The 17,951-nt window shown below is 40.3% G+C and overlaps 1 protein-coding gene across 13 annotated transcripts in view; it reads right to left on the bottom strand.

Annotated features, from left to right (window-relative positions):
* Ryr2 (ryanodine receptor 2) overlaps positions 1-17,951 on the bottom strand; it is a 591,935-nt gene that overhangs the window by 235,535 nt on the left and 338,449 nt on the right. For all 13 annotated transcript variants that reach the window (XM_074056805.1, XM_020157460.2, XM_074056803.1 and 10 more), the window contains 7 exons: positions 17,732-17,850; positions 17,021-17,154; positions 15,146-15,387; positions 10,971-11,163; positions 9,087-9,303; positions 7,155-7,259; positions 2,708-2,811 (listed from right to left, as the gene is read on the bottom strand). In XM_074056805.1, coding sequence (XP_073912906.1) covers positions 2,708-2,811; positions 7,155-7,259; positions 9,087-9,303; positions 10,971-11,163; positions 15,146-15,387; positions 17,021-17,154; positions 17,732-17,850 — 1,114 coding nt within the window. The remainder of the gene's footprint in view (positions 1-2,707; positions 2,812-7,154; positions 7,260-9,086; positions 9,304-10,970; positions 11,164-15,145; positions 15,388-17,020; positions 17,155-17,731; positions 17,851-17,951) is intronic.

Genomic DNA, 17,951 nt, shown 5'->3' on the forward strand with positions numbered 1-17,951 from the left:
GAGACAACAACAAAAGGCACAAAGTTTGAGGCTAAACCTGGCCTTTTAGACAAATACTCTGCCTTTTCTTTACCTGTTACCTTTTGTCCTTCTGTATTGTTCTCCTCACGGTCCCTGTATTCCTCCCTTCCTCCCCTACATATGTGCACAAACACACCACATTTCCTACAAATAATTTTAAGCCAAAAAAGACTCAGCCAGTCACTGCTATTTCCACATACATAGAATGTGTCAACTTCCAAAGAAACATTCTACAAAAGGACACTGATTAAACATCATTGTAATATTAATTTCCAAACCATGAGCTATTAATTCATAAATTAAGACCATGGTTGTGGAAAATATCATGTGGACTGAAAATGAAAGTAGAGAGTGGAATTTCAATAAAAGTTACACATGAGGACACCTGACGACATGCACTGTCTGAAGAAGGTGTCAGATCCCCTCACAATACACAGATGACAAGCCAGGTCTAAAGGAAGTTGTCTTTGTGACCAATTTACATGAGAGGAAAGTCATAGAAGAGAATTCAAAATTTATCTTCACAATAAATAACTCAAAACGAGAGATATTCTGGGAGAATTTCTTGCTTATTTTGTTATTTGCCACTTCTCAGGATTTAAACACATAAAATTGTTCATCCCCCTTGTGATGTACGGTGAAGCCAACAAACAAAAAGCTAGCATGTACTCCCTCTGCCAGACACAGGGCGCTGAAGGCCTTATCAACTCTGTCACTTAGACCCCAGGATAATTCCATGACATGAATAAATTCTGATCTCCACTCAATTGAAAAGAAGAAACCCTAAGACGCAGAGAAGTCGAGTCACTCAGCAAGATCCCAATGGTGGGGCAGGTCACTGAGTCATGAATACCCAACTCCAGAGGATCTACTCTGCAGGTGACCAACTAAATAAATGAACAAAGGACACGGGACAGTACTGTGCTTCCTTTAGCTACTGGAACTGGACAAAGTATAAATTTGGGAGCAGTAAGACTTTTTCTAATTTGATTTTTAAAGAAACAGGTGAAATCACTTCACCATCAAACCATATAAATGTATAAGAAACAACAAAGAAAGTAAAGAATCAGCTCATGAAAAGGGCCATTTGCCTTCACCATAGGGACTGACACCCTGACACAGGCATCTCATGACAAATCAAAACATCAGCAGTCGCTATTGGGAAGGAGATTAGATTATATTCAGCAGTCAAAGGTCCAGCCTATGAAATGCAAATATAGGGATCTCCATGTGCCAGGATTTACCCTGCAGTAGCTGGCCTAGCAGTCAATCCAAAAATGATAAGGAGTACACTACAAATTTAACTAAATTATGTTGTAAAAGATGGGAAATAATGAGTTACCATGAATTACAGAACTAACTGCGTAGAACTCATGTCAGGACTAAAAAGGAAGACAGCACTGAACACAGTACCCAGGGGGTGTGGCAAGGCACAGACCATCTGCACCTTTAGTAGGTTCCTTATTTTTCTTGATTTGTATACTCTCCTCCTCTTAAGTTTCTATTTGTTTATTTCTATGCTATTAATCTCTTTGAGGATGCAATGTATGACCTAAGCCCATGTTCTAGAATGTGAAATGTTATTTAAGTTTTATGCTTTGGCAAAATGGCTACAATGGAAATTATTCCTTGCTCTTAACCAAATGGAATCCAACAACAACAAAAAAAAGACAAATATAAAGACATGTTAAGGTAAAGTGACCTATTTGAACAAAATCAGTTCCACAGGACATCAGAATGGAATGGAAGCCCAAAACAAAAGGTTACACATTTTCAAAATTATTTTCTGAACTTTTTCTATATAAAGTTGAAATTATATTCCTTTATTTATTCTACCCAGCCCCATTCTTCCATCTGAAAAAGAAGGTGGCAAATTCAAGAGATCAATTGATTGGCAGGCAGTCATTGGAAAGCAAAGTTGCCATTCCAAGATGATATAAAATAGCCCAAAGTACACTGTGAAGATACACAGGTTCTCCCTGGAAAAAAGGGGTGCTGTGGTTAAATAAATTTATAAGAGTCACAAACTGACTTTACCACATTTCAGAGGCTGACAGTACACAGTTACATATCGAAGTTCTGAGAAGTCCATCCGCAAAACCAAAAACCTAACTATCTTAACACCACATCTCTAAACTACATTAGATCAGGGCTTTTCAAAATATCTGTGGTAAAGGACTAATTATATTTTTTTTCAATTTCCAGTCTGTCATGATCTGATTCTCTGATAAAATACAATAGAATTGTAAAGAAAGTTAAAGTCTCAAAATGAAGACAGATGTGTGCCTACATTTTTAATTTATTAAGTTAATAGGAAAACATTTCTCCCTTAAAAACTGGTATGAAATTTAGAAACACTTATTCTTAATATCCATATTTATCTCATCACCATCCAATGACAGTTTGTGACTGGCCTGGTTCCTGGATCATACTCTCAATAGTACTGGTGGGTCACAAAACCCTCATATTCTGTAATTCACCATTTGGGAAATACTGACATAGAGCAAAAGCATGTAAAATAATAGGGTCAAAGTCAAACTCCCAACAAATACTGATCTCATCCACCTGTGCATTATGGAAATTCCTATCTGGACTACAACTAGCTTCATCACTGAAATAGAGTGTACAACAACTGGCTTCTTTCAGGTGAGGAAGATTAGAAAACACAAAACATTTAGAAACTCACTTCAGGGTCTCAAGAGACATCTGTAAGTTGTAATTGCGCTCCTGCTCAGGTAGCTTGGAGAACTCCACCAGACATGGGTGCTGTCTCTTATTGTCATCTCTAACCTGAAACACAGGAAATCAGCATGTAACAGTCTCCAATGTCAAACGTGAGCAATGCTGATTTAACTGTGGTGAACAATGGAGGTGGGAAGTAAGAAGGAACACCAGAACCTCGCCCTACGGGTCTTCTAGAATCTCCAGGGACCCACTGATAACAAAGATCACAGCCAATGGTAAAGGCTGGATCCTCTGTGCTCCCTGTTCTCTTCTCTGTGGCACAGCTCACACCTTGGTCCCAGTGCCCTTTTGCCATGCCAGCTCCCCTCCAGAACCCACATTACGTCACTCAACTTCTTCCAGAATTTGCAGGAATCTTCCTTTCTCCCTGAGGCTTACCACCCACCTTTCCAATTTAGCAATCTGCCCATCCACCCTACATTTTTAACAATTTGTCCATAAGACTTACCACCTACTAACCACCTGGACCCCTATTTATTGGGTTACTGTCTGCCCCCCTGCACTATTCCTTGGTAACACCATGGGAGCAAGGATTTGGGTCTCTTTTTTCTCTTCATGTATTCCAAACACCTAGGACATAGCTGGCACGTGGTAGACACTCAACAAATATTTCATATATTGAGCAAATGTTTCATAAATTGAATGAATTCTGGGTAAGAAGATATGGTAAAGACTTGGTATTAATTTGTACTAACTGTTCTCTTCAGAGCAAACTAGTGAGAGGTATTAATAAGCATTACTATGAACTCTTTGGGGTAGTTGTGGTTATTCATTTTATACCTTGTAAGTCACTTTCTGCTCTCATGAACCACTCCACTAATGAAATGCAGAATAAAGGTATTTTCATAGTAATCCATGAACGTGTATACAGTTACTCCTCTGTGTCCACAGAAAATTGGTTCCAGGACTCAGCACATTTCAAAACCTAAGGAGGCATACATCCCTTCAACAAAATGGTATTAGTGTTTGCAAATAACCTGTGAACCTGTGAACTCCTATAGAGATGACTTACACTACCTGATACAATGTAAATGTTATATATAAACAGTTGGTATACAGTATTGCTTAAGAATAATAGCAAAAAAAAAAGAACTCTTTATCTGTTCTGTACAGCTGAAATTTTTTTCTGAATTTTTTTGGTGGGCAGTTGGTTGCATCTATGTAGATCCCAAAGATAATGGAGGGCCTACTGTATTACAGCCAACACATTAAAGTCAAGATTTTAGGGATGAATTAATGAGAAAGATGTTCTCTATCCTTGCCTTAGTAATTAGATTTTTATTTTTATTTTTATCGTGGTAGAGACCTAAATTGCATAGGCATTACTGCCATGGTGGCACCTCGATGACAGCCATATGCTGTCAGAAACCAAATTACTCCATGGGAGCAATTACCAGGTCCTATAAATGCCACAAAAGAAGTATGCAAACATGAGTGAGAATTTTTTTGAAGGTCTTCATGACTCTCCAAGTTTGAAATTACATCTTTATTCCTTTCTTTCGTGTGATCATTAGAAATGAATAGGACATATAAGTGAAGTGAGTTACAAAATTTAACTCTAAATCCCTAACCCTAAATGCCAAATATGAAAGGAAAAAGAATGTGTCAGAGTCTGCAGGTAATGCCCTCCTTGTTTGTAGGCGTCCACTTCCCCTTTATTCTCTGACCAGAGAAGGCCAGTATCACCCTCTTCACCTGCCCCAGGAAGAAACTGAACCCCGCCCAGGTCCTTCCCTCCCTTACTGCATTCACACTTGAACTCTGACACATCTCCTGTAATTACACCCTTCCAACCCCACTGTAATCACACTCCACTGTCTCCATTGCCAGGCAGGCATGAGAGTGGAACTCCCACACACACCTCTGCCCTGCTTTGCACCCTCTCCCTGCCCTCCTCCTGCCCTCGACACTCTTGCTCTTTCACATTCACAAGTGCCACCTTCTTTCTCAGCATTCTTAAATGCTCTTTTGTCCTCTAGAGAATAAAACTATACTGCCCAAGACAGACCTCCCGCCCTCATGGCCAGACTTCCCAGCTCTACTCTGCACCACGGCCCCGTTCTCTATCCCATGGCAATGCTGTGCTACTGAAATGTCACTGCAAATGTCCACCTCCTCATTTTTACCTGTGCTATGTCAAGAGTATAGCCCTGTTCTCTAAGTATGAAAGTTAATCGCTATCCTATACTTCCTGCCTTAGATCTAACAGTTACGTCCTCTGGAATCTTCCCTAATTGTCCAGGAAAGAACTAAGCATGTTTTCATTCTATGATCTTCGCACGTAGATCACAAACTAAATAGGAGCCTTCTATAAGGCAAATGCAGTACTCAAAAGTCAACGTCTTCCCAACTTTGAGTCTCCAGTTCCAAGCACAAACAGGCAAACAGCAGGCATGTGGAGCATGTTAAAGTGACAGACAAGGGACAGAATGGATCTGTGTGATGTTATTCTACAAAGTAGAGCCCTTCATGATGCTCCTGCGAAAGGTAGTCCACAGAAACCACAACTTCATCGTAGAAAAATAATTCAACATGCTAAACATGGAGAGCTAAGCACAGGTTACTCCAAAGAAAAGCACACTTGAATATTTCAAAACCTTATTTGAAGGACCAGCAAATTTGTGGAATTAGCCTAGTCACAGGCACCTACCTTAGTCAAGAATAATAGAGACGCTGGGCCAGGAACTGTACTAGGTAACACAAAGAATTATAAGGGAAGGTGTTGAATAGTAACTTGGAGGACTTCAGTCATCTGTTCCATGAACGGAGGATGTGAAATCCTCTCATCTGTCACTTTGAGATTCTCCCAAGTTGCTGATACAGAACCTCGGCAGAGCTTGCCAGGGATGGGCACTGGGAAAACAACTGCTTCATCCCATAAGCAAGTGGTTGGTGAATTTTGTCCTGGCCTCAGGAAAGAGGCAGTGCCAGCAAGCTAGCAGAGGCCGGGACTCTGGCTGTGCCCTGGGGACACATGAAGCTCAAAGGTGCTTCAAACCCCTTGGACCAAGCGAGGTGACTGGAGACAACTGTGAGGCGTCCTGAGGCCCTGTCTCTTCTGTATCTGGAAGCTCAGGATGCTTTAAATGTAGCAGGAATAGCCTGTATGGTATTAAACGGAAATGAACTGAACTGGTAGAATGGATAGGAATGAGACCTTGTATTTCTGTCAGTTTGAAAAGAAACAGACCGAGACTTCACTGAAAAACATGGTCATGTAGGAGCTTACACGCTCCACACTGAGACCAGCAAGCTTTCATCTTCCCTTGTCTCGACACCTTTGGTGAATATTGTCTGTAATTCCTCTGGCAACTGACTATGTTCACATTTATTATCTCTCGCCATACTGATTTTAGTTGATGGTTCAATCTTTTATCTAGAACTTGTCCATTTAATGGATTTGAGTCAGTGAATGTAGCACAAAACTAGATATTCAGCATTTGCTGATATGACAAATGTCTAACCACCATTTTGTCAACGAAAGGACCTCATTTCCAGGCCAGGCTTCAGCAAATTTTATATGAAAACTGCTTTAAACCAGGAGATAGAACACCTGGGTTCCAGTCCTTCTACCAAGTCCTTCAACAACTCTGTAGTAGAAAATGTGAAATAACAACATAATCCAGTGCACGCTATCCCAAACCAACCTAATATTCTCCATGTGTGAAAACACCATTGCTCAACGTACATCCACTACAGAGGACAGGGGTCTCAGGCAGTGTTACTCCTGACACTGAAGATAAACAGTCCTCATTCAGAGCTCAATGCCATAAACTACAATGTGGACAAATACACTGGTTTCTATATTCCGTCAAGTATGAAACGGCATTTCAAGCTTGGGGATATTTAGAACACCAATACTATAAAATGAAAGTATTATCAATGTCCTCTAAAAACAGGTTCACGGTACACTGGGATGACATTGGAAGTTGTTTAATCTGAGTTTCACTGACAAATTATAAGCTAAGATCTTTAAGTGTTTGCAAACAGGATCAATTATTATTTGCCAACCTATTCTCTAATCATGAACCAACCAGGAGCATCTGTCTACAGGCCTCCTGCTGCCACACAACCTGGACTGAGCGGCTGACATCAGAGAGGAAAAACAAATGACTTCCTTCTTTATGTTTTAGCTTCTACTTGTAGTTTCATCGAGTTTTTAAGAACTGACTTGGAAACCAGTGTGCATTGTCAATGTTAACCTTGATTTGAAAACACAACTTTCAGCCCAAAGATTCCATTTTCGAAGCAACTAAGCCATCTCACAAAGAGTCTGCCAATATTGTTGGTCCCTCTAGATATGTATCAACAGGAAATCAATCTAACTTACTCATGTCACTCCAAAGATATATTAATGGAATCTGAAAATAAGTTTCAAAATTATGTACCGGACCATACTGCCAGCCAAGTTCGATTTTATTCATGACCCAGAGCTCGTGGATGTTCTCTGCCAGTTTTTCTCTTATCCTTTCTAGGTGAGGAGGCAACACGATCTACAATTTAAAAGAAGAAAAAGAAAACACACATCAGAAACAGATGCAGAAGCAGATGCAGTGGTGCCAGGATCCCCTCTGTGAATTTAACTAAATCACACTGCCATAAAGCGTCAAAACCTAATCACAGAAGTAGGTTCTATGCCAGCACGTTCATGGTATTCTTTGGCAAACTTTGGGATTTTTTTGTGACAACTTTTGCTTCCAAGTAAATTAATGAAGAAAGCAAATGGTGTCAGTGAAGACAGCTGAAAGATGCTGACTGCACATGGGACAGCTACCAAAGTGTGCATTACTTAAAAAGAGAAATCACCCCAGTGCCCTTAGGCTCACCTGGCCTGCACCCATAGGCCAGGATGAAGGCAAGCCAGTGCCAAGTTCTAATTCACTGGCTCCTTGAGCCTCTAGATGTCTGACTATGGTGATTAATGTTTTCCCTGAACCCTGCTCTGTTACTTTCAGTAGTTTCCAAATATAATGCCTCAAGGGAAAAGACTCTTTTAATGACCTCTTCATAAAGAATACAGGGGGATTTACAAGGAAAGTATGCTTTTTTCCATCTTGATAAAAGTCCTTCTGCATGCCCACATAAATAGTCCCCTGACAGGACAAACGTCTAAAATGCCCCCGGATGAGGTGGCACAGGGGAGCTGTCACTGCATCCTCTCCCTAAAGGTGAGCAGACATCCTGGTCTCCCGCCATCTCCACTTGCTACCACTGCAAATCCAGGTGCCAATTTCTATCCTCCAGTTGTGTTTCATGATTGACTTAGGTGGCACGAGACATATCCTGCCACCTTCTAGCAGTGGACAACAGAAACTAAAGTCTAGCACTGAACAATGCCTGTATATGTATTTTAACTACCTAGCCTAAAACATCTGTGTGGTTAAAAAATACCGACTTTCATTCAAGGAAATAAGTGGTTGCTGACATTCTACTGGGAGTAAGTCAACTTCCAACTTTAGAAATGTCTTCCGTTTTCAAAAACTAGCAACCTTTGAATAGCGAGCCACCCTCACTGATGTTACTTCTCCATCCAAATAAAGCAGCATTTAATTCACCATCAACCTTAGGAAACAGAAACGCATGGACAATGGCTGACATTCCTTGGATGTCTATTTACAAAGTAATGTGTCATCTATTTTTCAGACGTGTTTTTGGCATCCCTACCTTCCCCAAAGTCCCAGAGTGGGCATTTCATCCTGGGCATTTTGCCTTGGAGCCCATAACCTCAATCTCCATCCAAGATAAAGATCAGTTAAATATCATTAACATAATAACTGTCTCTGTGTAGGAGAACAAATTAAAAACTCCATGTCCAACTATGTAAAAAAGTATACTTTAAAACTGGTATGTATGACATCAATATATAATTTCAAGTACAGTACATCACCCCAGATGTGAAACCATCATGACACTATTACACCTAAAGTCACTTTTATAATTTCACAAGTGTCACCTGTTGCTACTAATGTCTGCTTTTCGCAAAGTGTAGCACTAAATAATTTTAGCTATTTTAATAAAACTTTCATGACAATCCAGAACAGTGTTTTTGAAAACGTGAGGTTATGACCCCATCATATATTAAGAAATCAATTCAGTGGATTGGGACAACTCTATTTTTAAAAAGAAACGGAATGGAACCAGGTGAGAGGAGATTGTAAGAGAGCAGTATTTTATAACACTTGTTTCAAACAGACACATCGGTGGCACTACTGGGAAAGGCGTCCCTGTGGGCTGTCGTCCTAGCTCAATCCTAGCTTGAAGCCACTGTGAATCAGGATAACTGCAGTGCAAGCAACGGCCACCACAGCTGCCCTCGCTACCTGGCTGGTGTCCACAGGGATTGGTGTGAAGGCAGCTTGGGTAAGGGACACCGTGGGGCCCAGCAGGTCTCGAGTGTACGTCCTTTCTTGCTTGTACTCCCGACTGTGTTCCACTTTCAATTTTTCTTTGGGCAGGACGGCTTCATAGCAAGGAGCATAGCCCGGTGGAGGGAGGAATTTGAATTCTCCATGTCGCCCCCCAAGCAAAAACCGTACCCTAGAAAGAAGGCACATACGTGAAAGTTTCCTAATCAGCAAACCAATATGAAAAGTTATTACTACGATATTAACTTTCTCAGAAGCCACATCTCCCCCAGCACACTTAGCGGTAAGTGTAAGGATCTAAGAGTTTCGACCGTAAGAGGCAAAATGTGAGCACTTCTTGTCAATCAAACGATAAAACCTAGTTAATATTCGTCAGTGGTCACTGAAGACATGGCACTTGCTAAACTAGAAAGACACGAAAAATATATAAAGCCTGTATTTCCATGTGCTCGGTCATTTAATGTCCTAAGATGCCTAAGTAACATGCGGACAAAAAGGACATATGATTTAGTCACCTGCATGTTTAAAATCGCAGGGTGGACTAGGTTTAAGGAAAAATACACTCATTTTTCCAGTGCCCAAATTACTAATGAAATTCCTTAAGGAGGACTCACGTGTGACGTCCATTTGCTGAAAAAGTAAGGCAACCTTAGTTCTTGGGGGCATTGGGGTTCTGAACTCAGGGCCTAGTGTTGACTAGACACGTCACTTGAACTATGTCCCCCAGCCCAAGGCAACCTTATTTTTTATTGCTTGTCAATTGTAACAACAAGAAAAGAGAACTGACTGAAATACTATGCATATCATAGTTAATTAATTAATTTAATCCAAGTTTCATTGAATAAAGCACTTTTTGAAATAGCTAAATGATATCAAATTCTTGGGGCACTCAGCTTACAAAAGTATTTTTAGATTTTTTCTTTTTCCTTATAATTCCTTTTCTAATTTGTGTTTTAGACCCATACCAAAGTAAATAAAAAGAAAAAACCCAGAGCAAAAAGTGGGAAAAACTTAAAACTTCAGAATAATTCAGAAACTTATAGAAAGAAACATAATTTATATAACTATACCAGTCAAGGTGAGCAGTACATGAATAGCTAATATTTCATGATTACTCTGTTCTTTGATATGGTGCTTTTGTGACAAGGGGTTATTCCTGGGAGGAGAGTTATTACTAAAAGAATAACCAAAATAAATGGATAGTCAGTAGGAATAAGGGAGTGACTCTTGTTAGTTAAATATATAAATAAAATAGACCACAATGTGGTCAATTGTGACAGACCATCATGCACTAAGGTCTTATTTGTAGAATACCAATGAATTATAATGTTAATTTCTTTCCCTCGGGTAATAGAAGAAACGGGAAGACAGGAAACCATGTGGACACAGTTGCAGGCAGAAAATCCACAGTGAAGGGAAGCGGGGGAAGGGGACATCAAAAGGAGCCAGGTGGACTTTATCAAAAGAAAGGACATTATTTTCCTTACAGTGAGGGGCTTGGGGGAGTCTGGGGAACTGTGGTAAGGGAAAAAGGAAACAATAAAATACATACAAGAAAATAAGTGATATTGCAGTATTCATTTCCCCCTTACTAAACAGCACTGTGACCTTGAGAAAGGGACCTGAAATATTTGGGGGCACTGGTGTGAGGGATCATCTCCACCCAGAGCGAAATGGTACAATGAATGCGTGGGACCCCAAAAGTCTCTCCTGGGTGGACCTTGCCTCCTCCTCCAGGATACCCAGCCCAGGAGGAAGGAACAAAGGTGGGAGAAGCAGAGTGAGGCGGGTCAGAGTCTTGTGTGGACGTAGAGGACCAGAAAAGAAAGACATACTAACTTGATTCCTGCAGAGAAACTAACAACTGGAAAGAAGAGGCCATCGATGTTGAAGTTCTCAAACATTCCTTGAACAGGTTGCCCATTGATGCGGAAGGAGATGCTGGGGGCACTCAGATCTAAGCAGCAACTGACGACATCATCCGTCCTCAGCAGGTGCTGGTTTGGTGAGCTTACAGTACGTGCGATACAACCTATGGGGAGAAATGTAAGGGAAGTAATGTGCTTTCCTTGCAGAAAGTCACCTGTGAGTCACCATAAATGGACTGAACAGTGACAATCCAAAACACAGCATTAAATGGACTAAACCTCCTATGTAAATTAATGTCAAAAAACAATGTCCTGCTCTTTTTTCAGGAACCAAGCTGCTTTGGTAGGAAATGGACTTTCTGATATACAGAAATTTCTGCGTGTGGATGGATGGTATCTGATGCAGAAGTTATCTTAGAGTAAGTATTATAATAATATCAGAGGAAAACTTTTAGGAAAAGATCAAACAGTTTTCTTTCCAAGTAGAGGGTTTCTACTTCGACAACCCTGTGCAAATTGCTTAACCTCTCCAAACCTTGATTTCTTCAGAACAGAGCACCAAATACTACACCACCTTCTAGAATCGTTACCGTGGCTAAATCAGTTGTTAACAAGTAATACAGTGTCAGGCATGGCAGGCACTTCACGTCAGTTCTTTCTCAAAGTCCTCTTTGTTTTATAAATCCAAAATAAAAATAAGGATAATGAAATCAGCAGGTGGTGATTTATTCTTGCAGCATGCTGCTTATTATGAGACAATTATACGCCAGTTTGCTTTTGTTTTATAATTGAATTTAGTTTACATAAGAACTTGGTTGGCTTTTGAAGTACAGCAGGATACAATTGGGGGCATGAAAACGATATTTGGTAAATGTCATTCCTTCCTCTGGCCAACCCATGGTCTTGGTCCATTCTTTGCCCTACCAGAACTCTTCTGCTAATGAGTCCCAAGGGCCTCTGTTTCCCATAGCACCCTGGAGAGAGGAAGGTCAGGACCTCCCACCTACACATGCTACAAGCGCAAAGGAACCCCTCATGTGGAGCAGACAAAGATAGATTTCGTGATACTTTTGCATTGTATTTTTATAGCACCTCTTTGTATTTCTAGTATGCAAAGGTTTTTACCAAGAACAGATTCGAAATGCCAGTCGTAGATACTCTCAAGAGTTCAAAATGTGGGCACTTTTTCATTTTACCAATATTCAAATCTGCAAAGCAATAACTGGTTCTTCTAAGATTCCCTGAATATAAGGTGGCTTTTTAAAAAATGAGATAACAACAATGTAGCCCATGGAAGAGGTCTATTAACTAATTAGCTAATTAATAATGAGTAAAAATATTTTAGGCTGGGGGGCCAGTGGTTCATGCCTGTAATCCTAGCTACTCAGGAGACAGAGATCAGGAGGATTGTAGTTCGAAGCCAGCCTGGACAAATAGTCCTTGAGACCCTATCTGGAAAAAACCCTTCCCCCAAAAAAAGGCTGGTGGAGCGGCTCAAGGTGTAGGCCCTGAGTTCAAAAAACAAATATGTTTTACTTTTATAATGAAAACAAGTATTGACTATAACCCAAATATATTGCTCAGTTTGGGGACTATTATAACTATTATCATTCTTATTGTTATTGGTGGTGGTACTGGAGTTTGATTAGGGCCTTGTGCTTGCCAGGCAGGTGCTCACCACTTAAGCCATGCCCCCAGCCCTTTTTGTTTCAGTTATTTTAGGGATAGGGTCTCCCATCATTGTGCTTAGGGACAGCTATTATGCTAATGCTATAAACCATCCAACAGTCACCACAGTCAACTCTTTGCAATGTCTGAAAATGACACAGAAGGTAAAGACCACTAGGGAACAAGCAGAGGCCAAGGTTTGAGTGGCACTTCCAGTGTTGAAGTCACTTGGTACAATTTTCAGGCTGCACTTATGTGAACTCATATTGAATCCACTCCAGAACTGCATTTCTAGTCTGCATTAGCCAGAGAGCAAGCGAGTAACAGGTGGCTGGCTGCACAGCTCTTGGATGTGAAATCTGTGTCGATCTTTCCTTTACTATGAATGCTGTGACATTCCACCATCCTTTGTCTATGATCACATGCTCTAAAAGCATAAAGATCTTTCACATTCCACTCTTTTTAAACATCAGGAATGCCCAGTTAGCCACAGTGTTTAAAGTGAAAGAATAAATGAGGACTTTGCTCAAGACTTTTGATTTTGACCCAAATTCTGGTTCTATGAAACATCTTTACTCTCTAAATACAAAATGTTCACTGGTAAAACATGGGCTCTGTCCTAGAAATCACTAATATTTGATATTTTAACCATTAAAAAGAAAAAAAAAAGGAATAACTTCAAAGACATTATCAAAATTACTATTAGTTGGACCTTGGTAACTCAGTCAGACTTCAGTAAATTTAGATTTATTTTGTTAACTTTGAACCCAAAATTAGCAAAGCATGTGATAAAATCTAAGGGCTGGAGACAGCATACCTTCTAGCTACAGACATGGTAAGGTGCACAGTTCTTTGCTGTTTTTGAAAAATGGAAAAATATTTTCTTTAGACAATGAAGTTTCAAGATACTTTTTCCTGAAATTCCACAATCTACCATCTTTCCTGTGACATGTATATAAATTCACTGATTTTTGTTCTTATTGTTCTATTTCACAGCTATTTTATAACAAAAGTCATGATACACACAGCTCAACTCCATAAACACTAGGTTTTTTAATATATTGAAAGAAAAAGTTCCACCGATTACAAAACCAAAAATGGCAAAGCATGTATTTGAGCATTTCAGCACTGTCTTACCAGAGTAAGGCTTTCTCCCCTAATTTCTGCCTAAGGGGAAAATAGTTAACGTGTTTCATTCATGCTCTTGAGTACCTCTTTCCCACAAAGTGATACCAAGAGCTAGAGAAGGTGATAATTCCTGAAGGGTTATAGGTAACACGATGATAAAGTAGACGTTAGCCTTGTTTGTGTTTGCCAAACCTCCTGAAGTTTCCTGTTGGCTTTCAGCTTGGTTGGTCCACAGGAAATTTAATGTTACTATGGGAACAATACGTTGTGGGTATCATCTGACTAGAAGAGTGGACCTGGATACAGACAATACACACTACTGGAGGACCCCAACCACAGTGCCAAGTGGTTAGATAAGCGTCCTCTCTTCTGGACAACTGAGCTATTGGCACTGAGTAAAAGAGAAATTCAATAACTATTAGGATACAGGTACATGGAAGGCTTTTAGGCTGTGAACTCATCACGATAAATTCTTGGATTTAGTTCACTTTAAGTCTTTTTTCGTAAGTTATTAGGCCTCTGCTGCATTATTATTACACAAGTATCACTTGCAACCATGAGACAAAGTTTAGTTTTAAAACATAAGATAAATTTGTGTAAGTTCTATATAGTCAATGCTTTGCAAAATAAAAGTCATGCTGGGACTTATTCTAAATGCAGCTTTCTGAGCCCAAGTATATGTGTACAGAATCCAGACGAATACAAATACCTCAAAAAAAAATCTCAGAAGCAAGAGCTGAACTTTTATGTCAACCCAATTATACCTCATTATGAAGCAGAGAAGACAGTTATTATTTTCCAAGCCTAGTGCTCACTTTTAATACATACTCAAGCATCAAAACTGAGAACTGGTAGCTGGTGACATGAGGTATACGTTTATTTTTATTTTTTCTAAACTTCTGAAGCAAAGAGCTATTTCATCACAAATGGTCTCCTCATACAGTTTTACAGATTACTGATTCCTGCCTTTACTTTCTCTTACAGGAGGCCGAACCGGCCTCATTCTTCTATTTTCCAGGATTTTTTTTTTTTTGGTATTTTTTGCACTGGAAGCCAAATCTTTGCACATGCTAATTAAAGTAAGCTGGAAACACACAAGTCTTTTGCAGTTCACTCATGCATTGGAATGCCACATCTTAAACACAGGAAATGTACTATAACTGTAACCATTTTCTTTTTGCCTGGTGCAATTGTGCTGTTTTACTCAGCCCTCTTATTCATCATCTCAATGTTAAACTTCTGAATAATACATGTCCCCAGAAGCAGCAACAGCCATACCTTTCAGAAACACACAGCAGGGTCACAACATCTCCATCTGAAAATTGGTGAAAGAAAGTGGATGGTGCCTACCTGACCAGAGATGAAGGCCATCAAATCCGTAAGAGAAGAGGTCATCACCGACACCATTGCCACCCCATTCTTCACCCCCTCCGGGGTAGGGAGAATCCCCTTCGGTGGAAGCCCAGCCCACTCTCAGGTGAGTCGCTTCTGCTGTCACGAATGGCTCGGTGTGGTCCACCATGAGCTCATAGTACCACTTCTTATACTGAGCAGACCCTTCACTGACGCCCAGAAAAATATTGGGCCTCATGCTTTAAAGAGACAGGAAGAACATGTGAAGAAAGGTCAAGGGAACCTCCTGGTATTTTCACTAATGTCTGATTTGGACATTAGTCCTGCTTCTATAGGATCCCATATCCTAAGTCTACATTCCCTTAAATACTACAGAATTAAGGTGCACAGTAGTAGCCTGCCTGCCTCCAAGGTCACCTTCAGTGAACAGTACCTGACCTTGGGTTTGCTTGTCAATGTCACTCAAGATCTAATATGATTTTTTTCTTAAAATTTCTCTTCATCATAGTTTACACTATTAATCAAATACAAGTCACAAAATAAGGCACTTGGTAGAGTGAGCAAACCTTCAGAATCAAGGGAGTTACTAGTCCCAGGACCCATGGGACTCTTCCTAAGCTAAGCTTTGTGTCACATGAGGTATGAGATTGTGGCAGGCGATGTCACTTGTGACGGAGCCAAGGTGGCTGGCGAGGGTTGCTGCTCTCTAGGTCTTGCTGTGAACAGAAGAATTTTTAGCAAGTTGTGTTTAAGTTCACTTTAAGAGGAGGCTTGCAGTCTATGGTAACCTGAGGATTCATGGAGCAGCAGGGACACCGCTCATTCACCACAGATGTTACCTAAAACGCCCTGAATGAAGCCTTAAGTCAACAGCATTTAAAACACACAACGTGGACATACACGCTTAATGGTACTAATTTATTTAAAACAGGATAAAGTAGCAAGCATCTTCTGGACACCTTCTAGAATCAGTGTACCCACGTCACTGCTGTCACACACGATGTTTTGTTGACTGCACTTTTATAGTTCATTTATCTGTTTATTTGACTGAATTTTTTTTTCTTTTTGGAGGAACTGGGATTTGAACTTGGGGCCTTATGCTTGCTAGGCAGATGCTCTACCTCTTGAGTCACATCCCAGGCCCATTTGTCTATTTGGGGGGATGAGAAATGGAGAATGGCATGGTGCTCAACAGCTCAGACTCTGGAGGTAGACCTGAGGTCTATCAGTCCCAGGCTCTTCATCAATAAAATGTAGATAACTGCAGAACCCACAGAAGGAAGCACACGTGCTCACACTCATACATACACACGTGTGCATGTACACACACAAATACGCACACACAGCACAGATGGTATGCAAAGCGCCTGACACTTGCTCATACTTTACATTCAAGGAACATCAGATACCCTGAAAGGCAAATCCTACTGATGTGTACCACTTTATTGGCTACTTGTGGAATTTATTATTTTTTGGACATTCTAACATTTTATCATATACAATGGACACCCCCAAGGATACTGAAGGAGAGTGTTTTTGTTCTTTCTAAGACAGCAAAAAACATGACTGTATACACCTATGCCCCCGTAGGGGTGTCACCTGCTCAGGAAGAGGTCAATGATGTCCATCCACATAGGAATGTGAACAAAAACTCTTACACATGTGTTCATGATAAATCCATGTTTTCCTGGTTCATCTATTGTTATCATTATCCAGTCTGCTTGGTAGAAAACAGCACTTGCATTATTCACTGGGGAAATACATAAAAGCCCCTAATAAAACAAAAAAGACCAACTGCTATCTTAGCTACAAAGCTAGAGCAAGAGTTCTCTGACTGTTTCCTATTTTGAGACACTGTCCACCTGAGTTTACCTGCTGACGTGGTTCATGAGACGGGTCTGCAATAAAAGATCTCTTCCTGGTAGGAGGTTGTCACAGATGAGATGCTGGTTAGAACGGACGGCAACCCCATGGCAAACGCAGAGTGAACACAAGACATCCAGGACCTGTGATGAGAAATTACTTCCAGCTGATTCGAACTCACCTTGCAGATCCAAGCATGGATGGCACTCCTCACAAAGCAAACACCTTCCCTCCAGCGACCTGTGACCCAGTCACTTAAACAGCACATCCTATGTGTCACCAACCCCCCCAACTTTCCTTCACACACGTTGAGAACTGCTCATGCCCCCACTGAGGCTCTGAATGCAACTCCAGCATAGCTAAGACGTAAGAATCACTCATGCAACACTCAAGCCATCTTTGAAGAGTCATCTTAAAAGATTTTCCGTTTGTTTTTAATTGAAACATAACCATTGTGCATATTTACAGAGAACCAGGTGGTGTTTTCATACACATACATATTGTGTTAATATTCAAATCAGGGCGAACATATCTATCTCCTCAAACATTTGCCATTTGTTTATGGTAAAAACCTTCAAAATCCTTTCTTCTAGCTTTTTGAAATACACAGTGCACTGTGTTGCACTTGTTGCTTTTTGTTTTGTTTTCTTTTGTTTTGCAGTACTGGAATACATGAAGTGATTTCAGAATTCATTCATGGAAGTAACATTTCACACTTACCTTATGGTTTCTTCCATGCTTGTCTAAAAGTGAGATGATGGATTTGATATGTCCTTCTTTAATAATATTCAGAGCTTCTGGACTTTCCACTAACACACAGTGTAGGACTTCCAGAATGCCTGAAGACCAAAGAAAGAAAGAAACAAAAACTATGACCAATCAGTCCACATGACTAGCTTCTTCCTTTTTCATCCAGAAAACTGTGTTCACTGTGCTGGAC

This window comes from Castor canadensis, chromosome 15 (genome assembly GCF_047511655.1).
Source record: "Castor canadensis chromosome 15, mCasCan1.hap1v2, whole genome shotgun sequence".
NCBI lineage: Eukaryota > Metazoa > Chordata > Mammalia > Rodentia > Castoridae > Castor > Castor canadensis.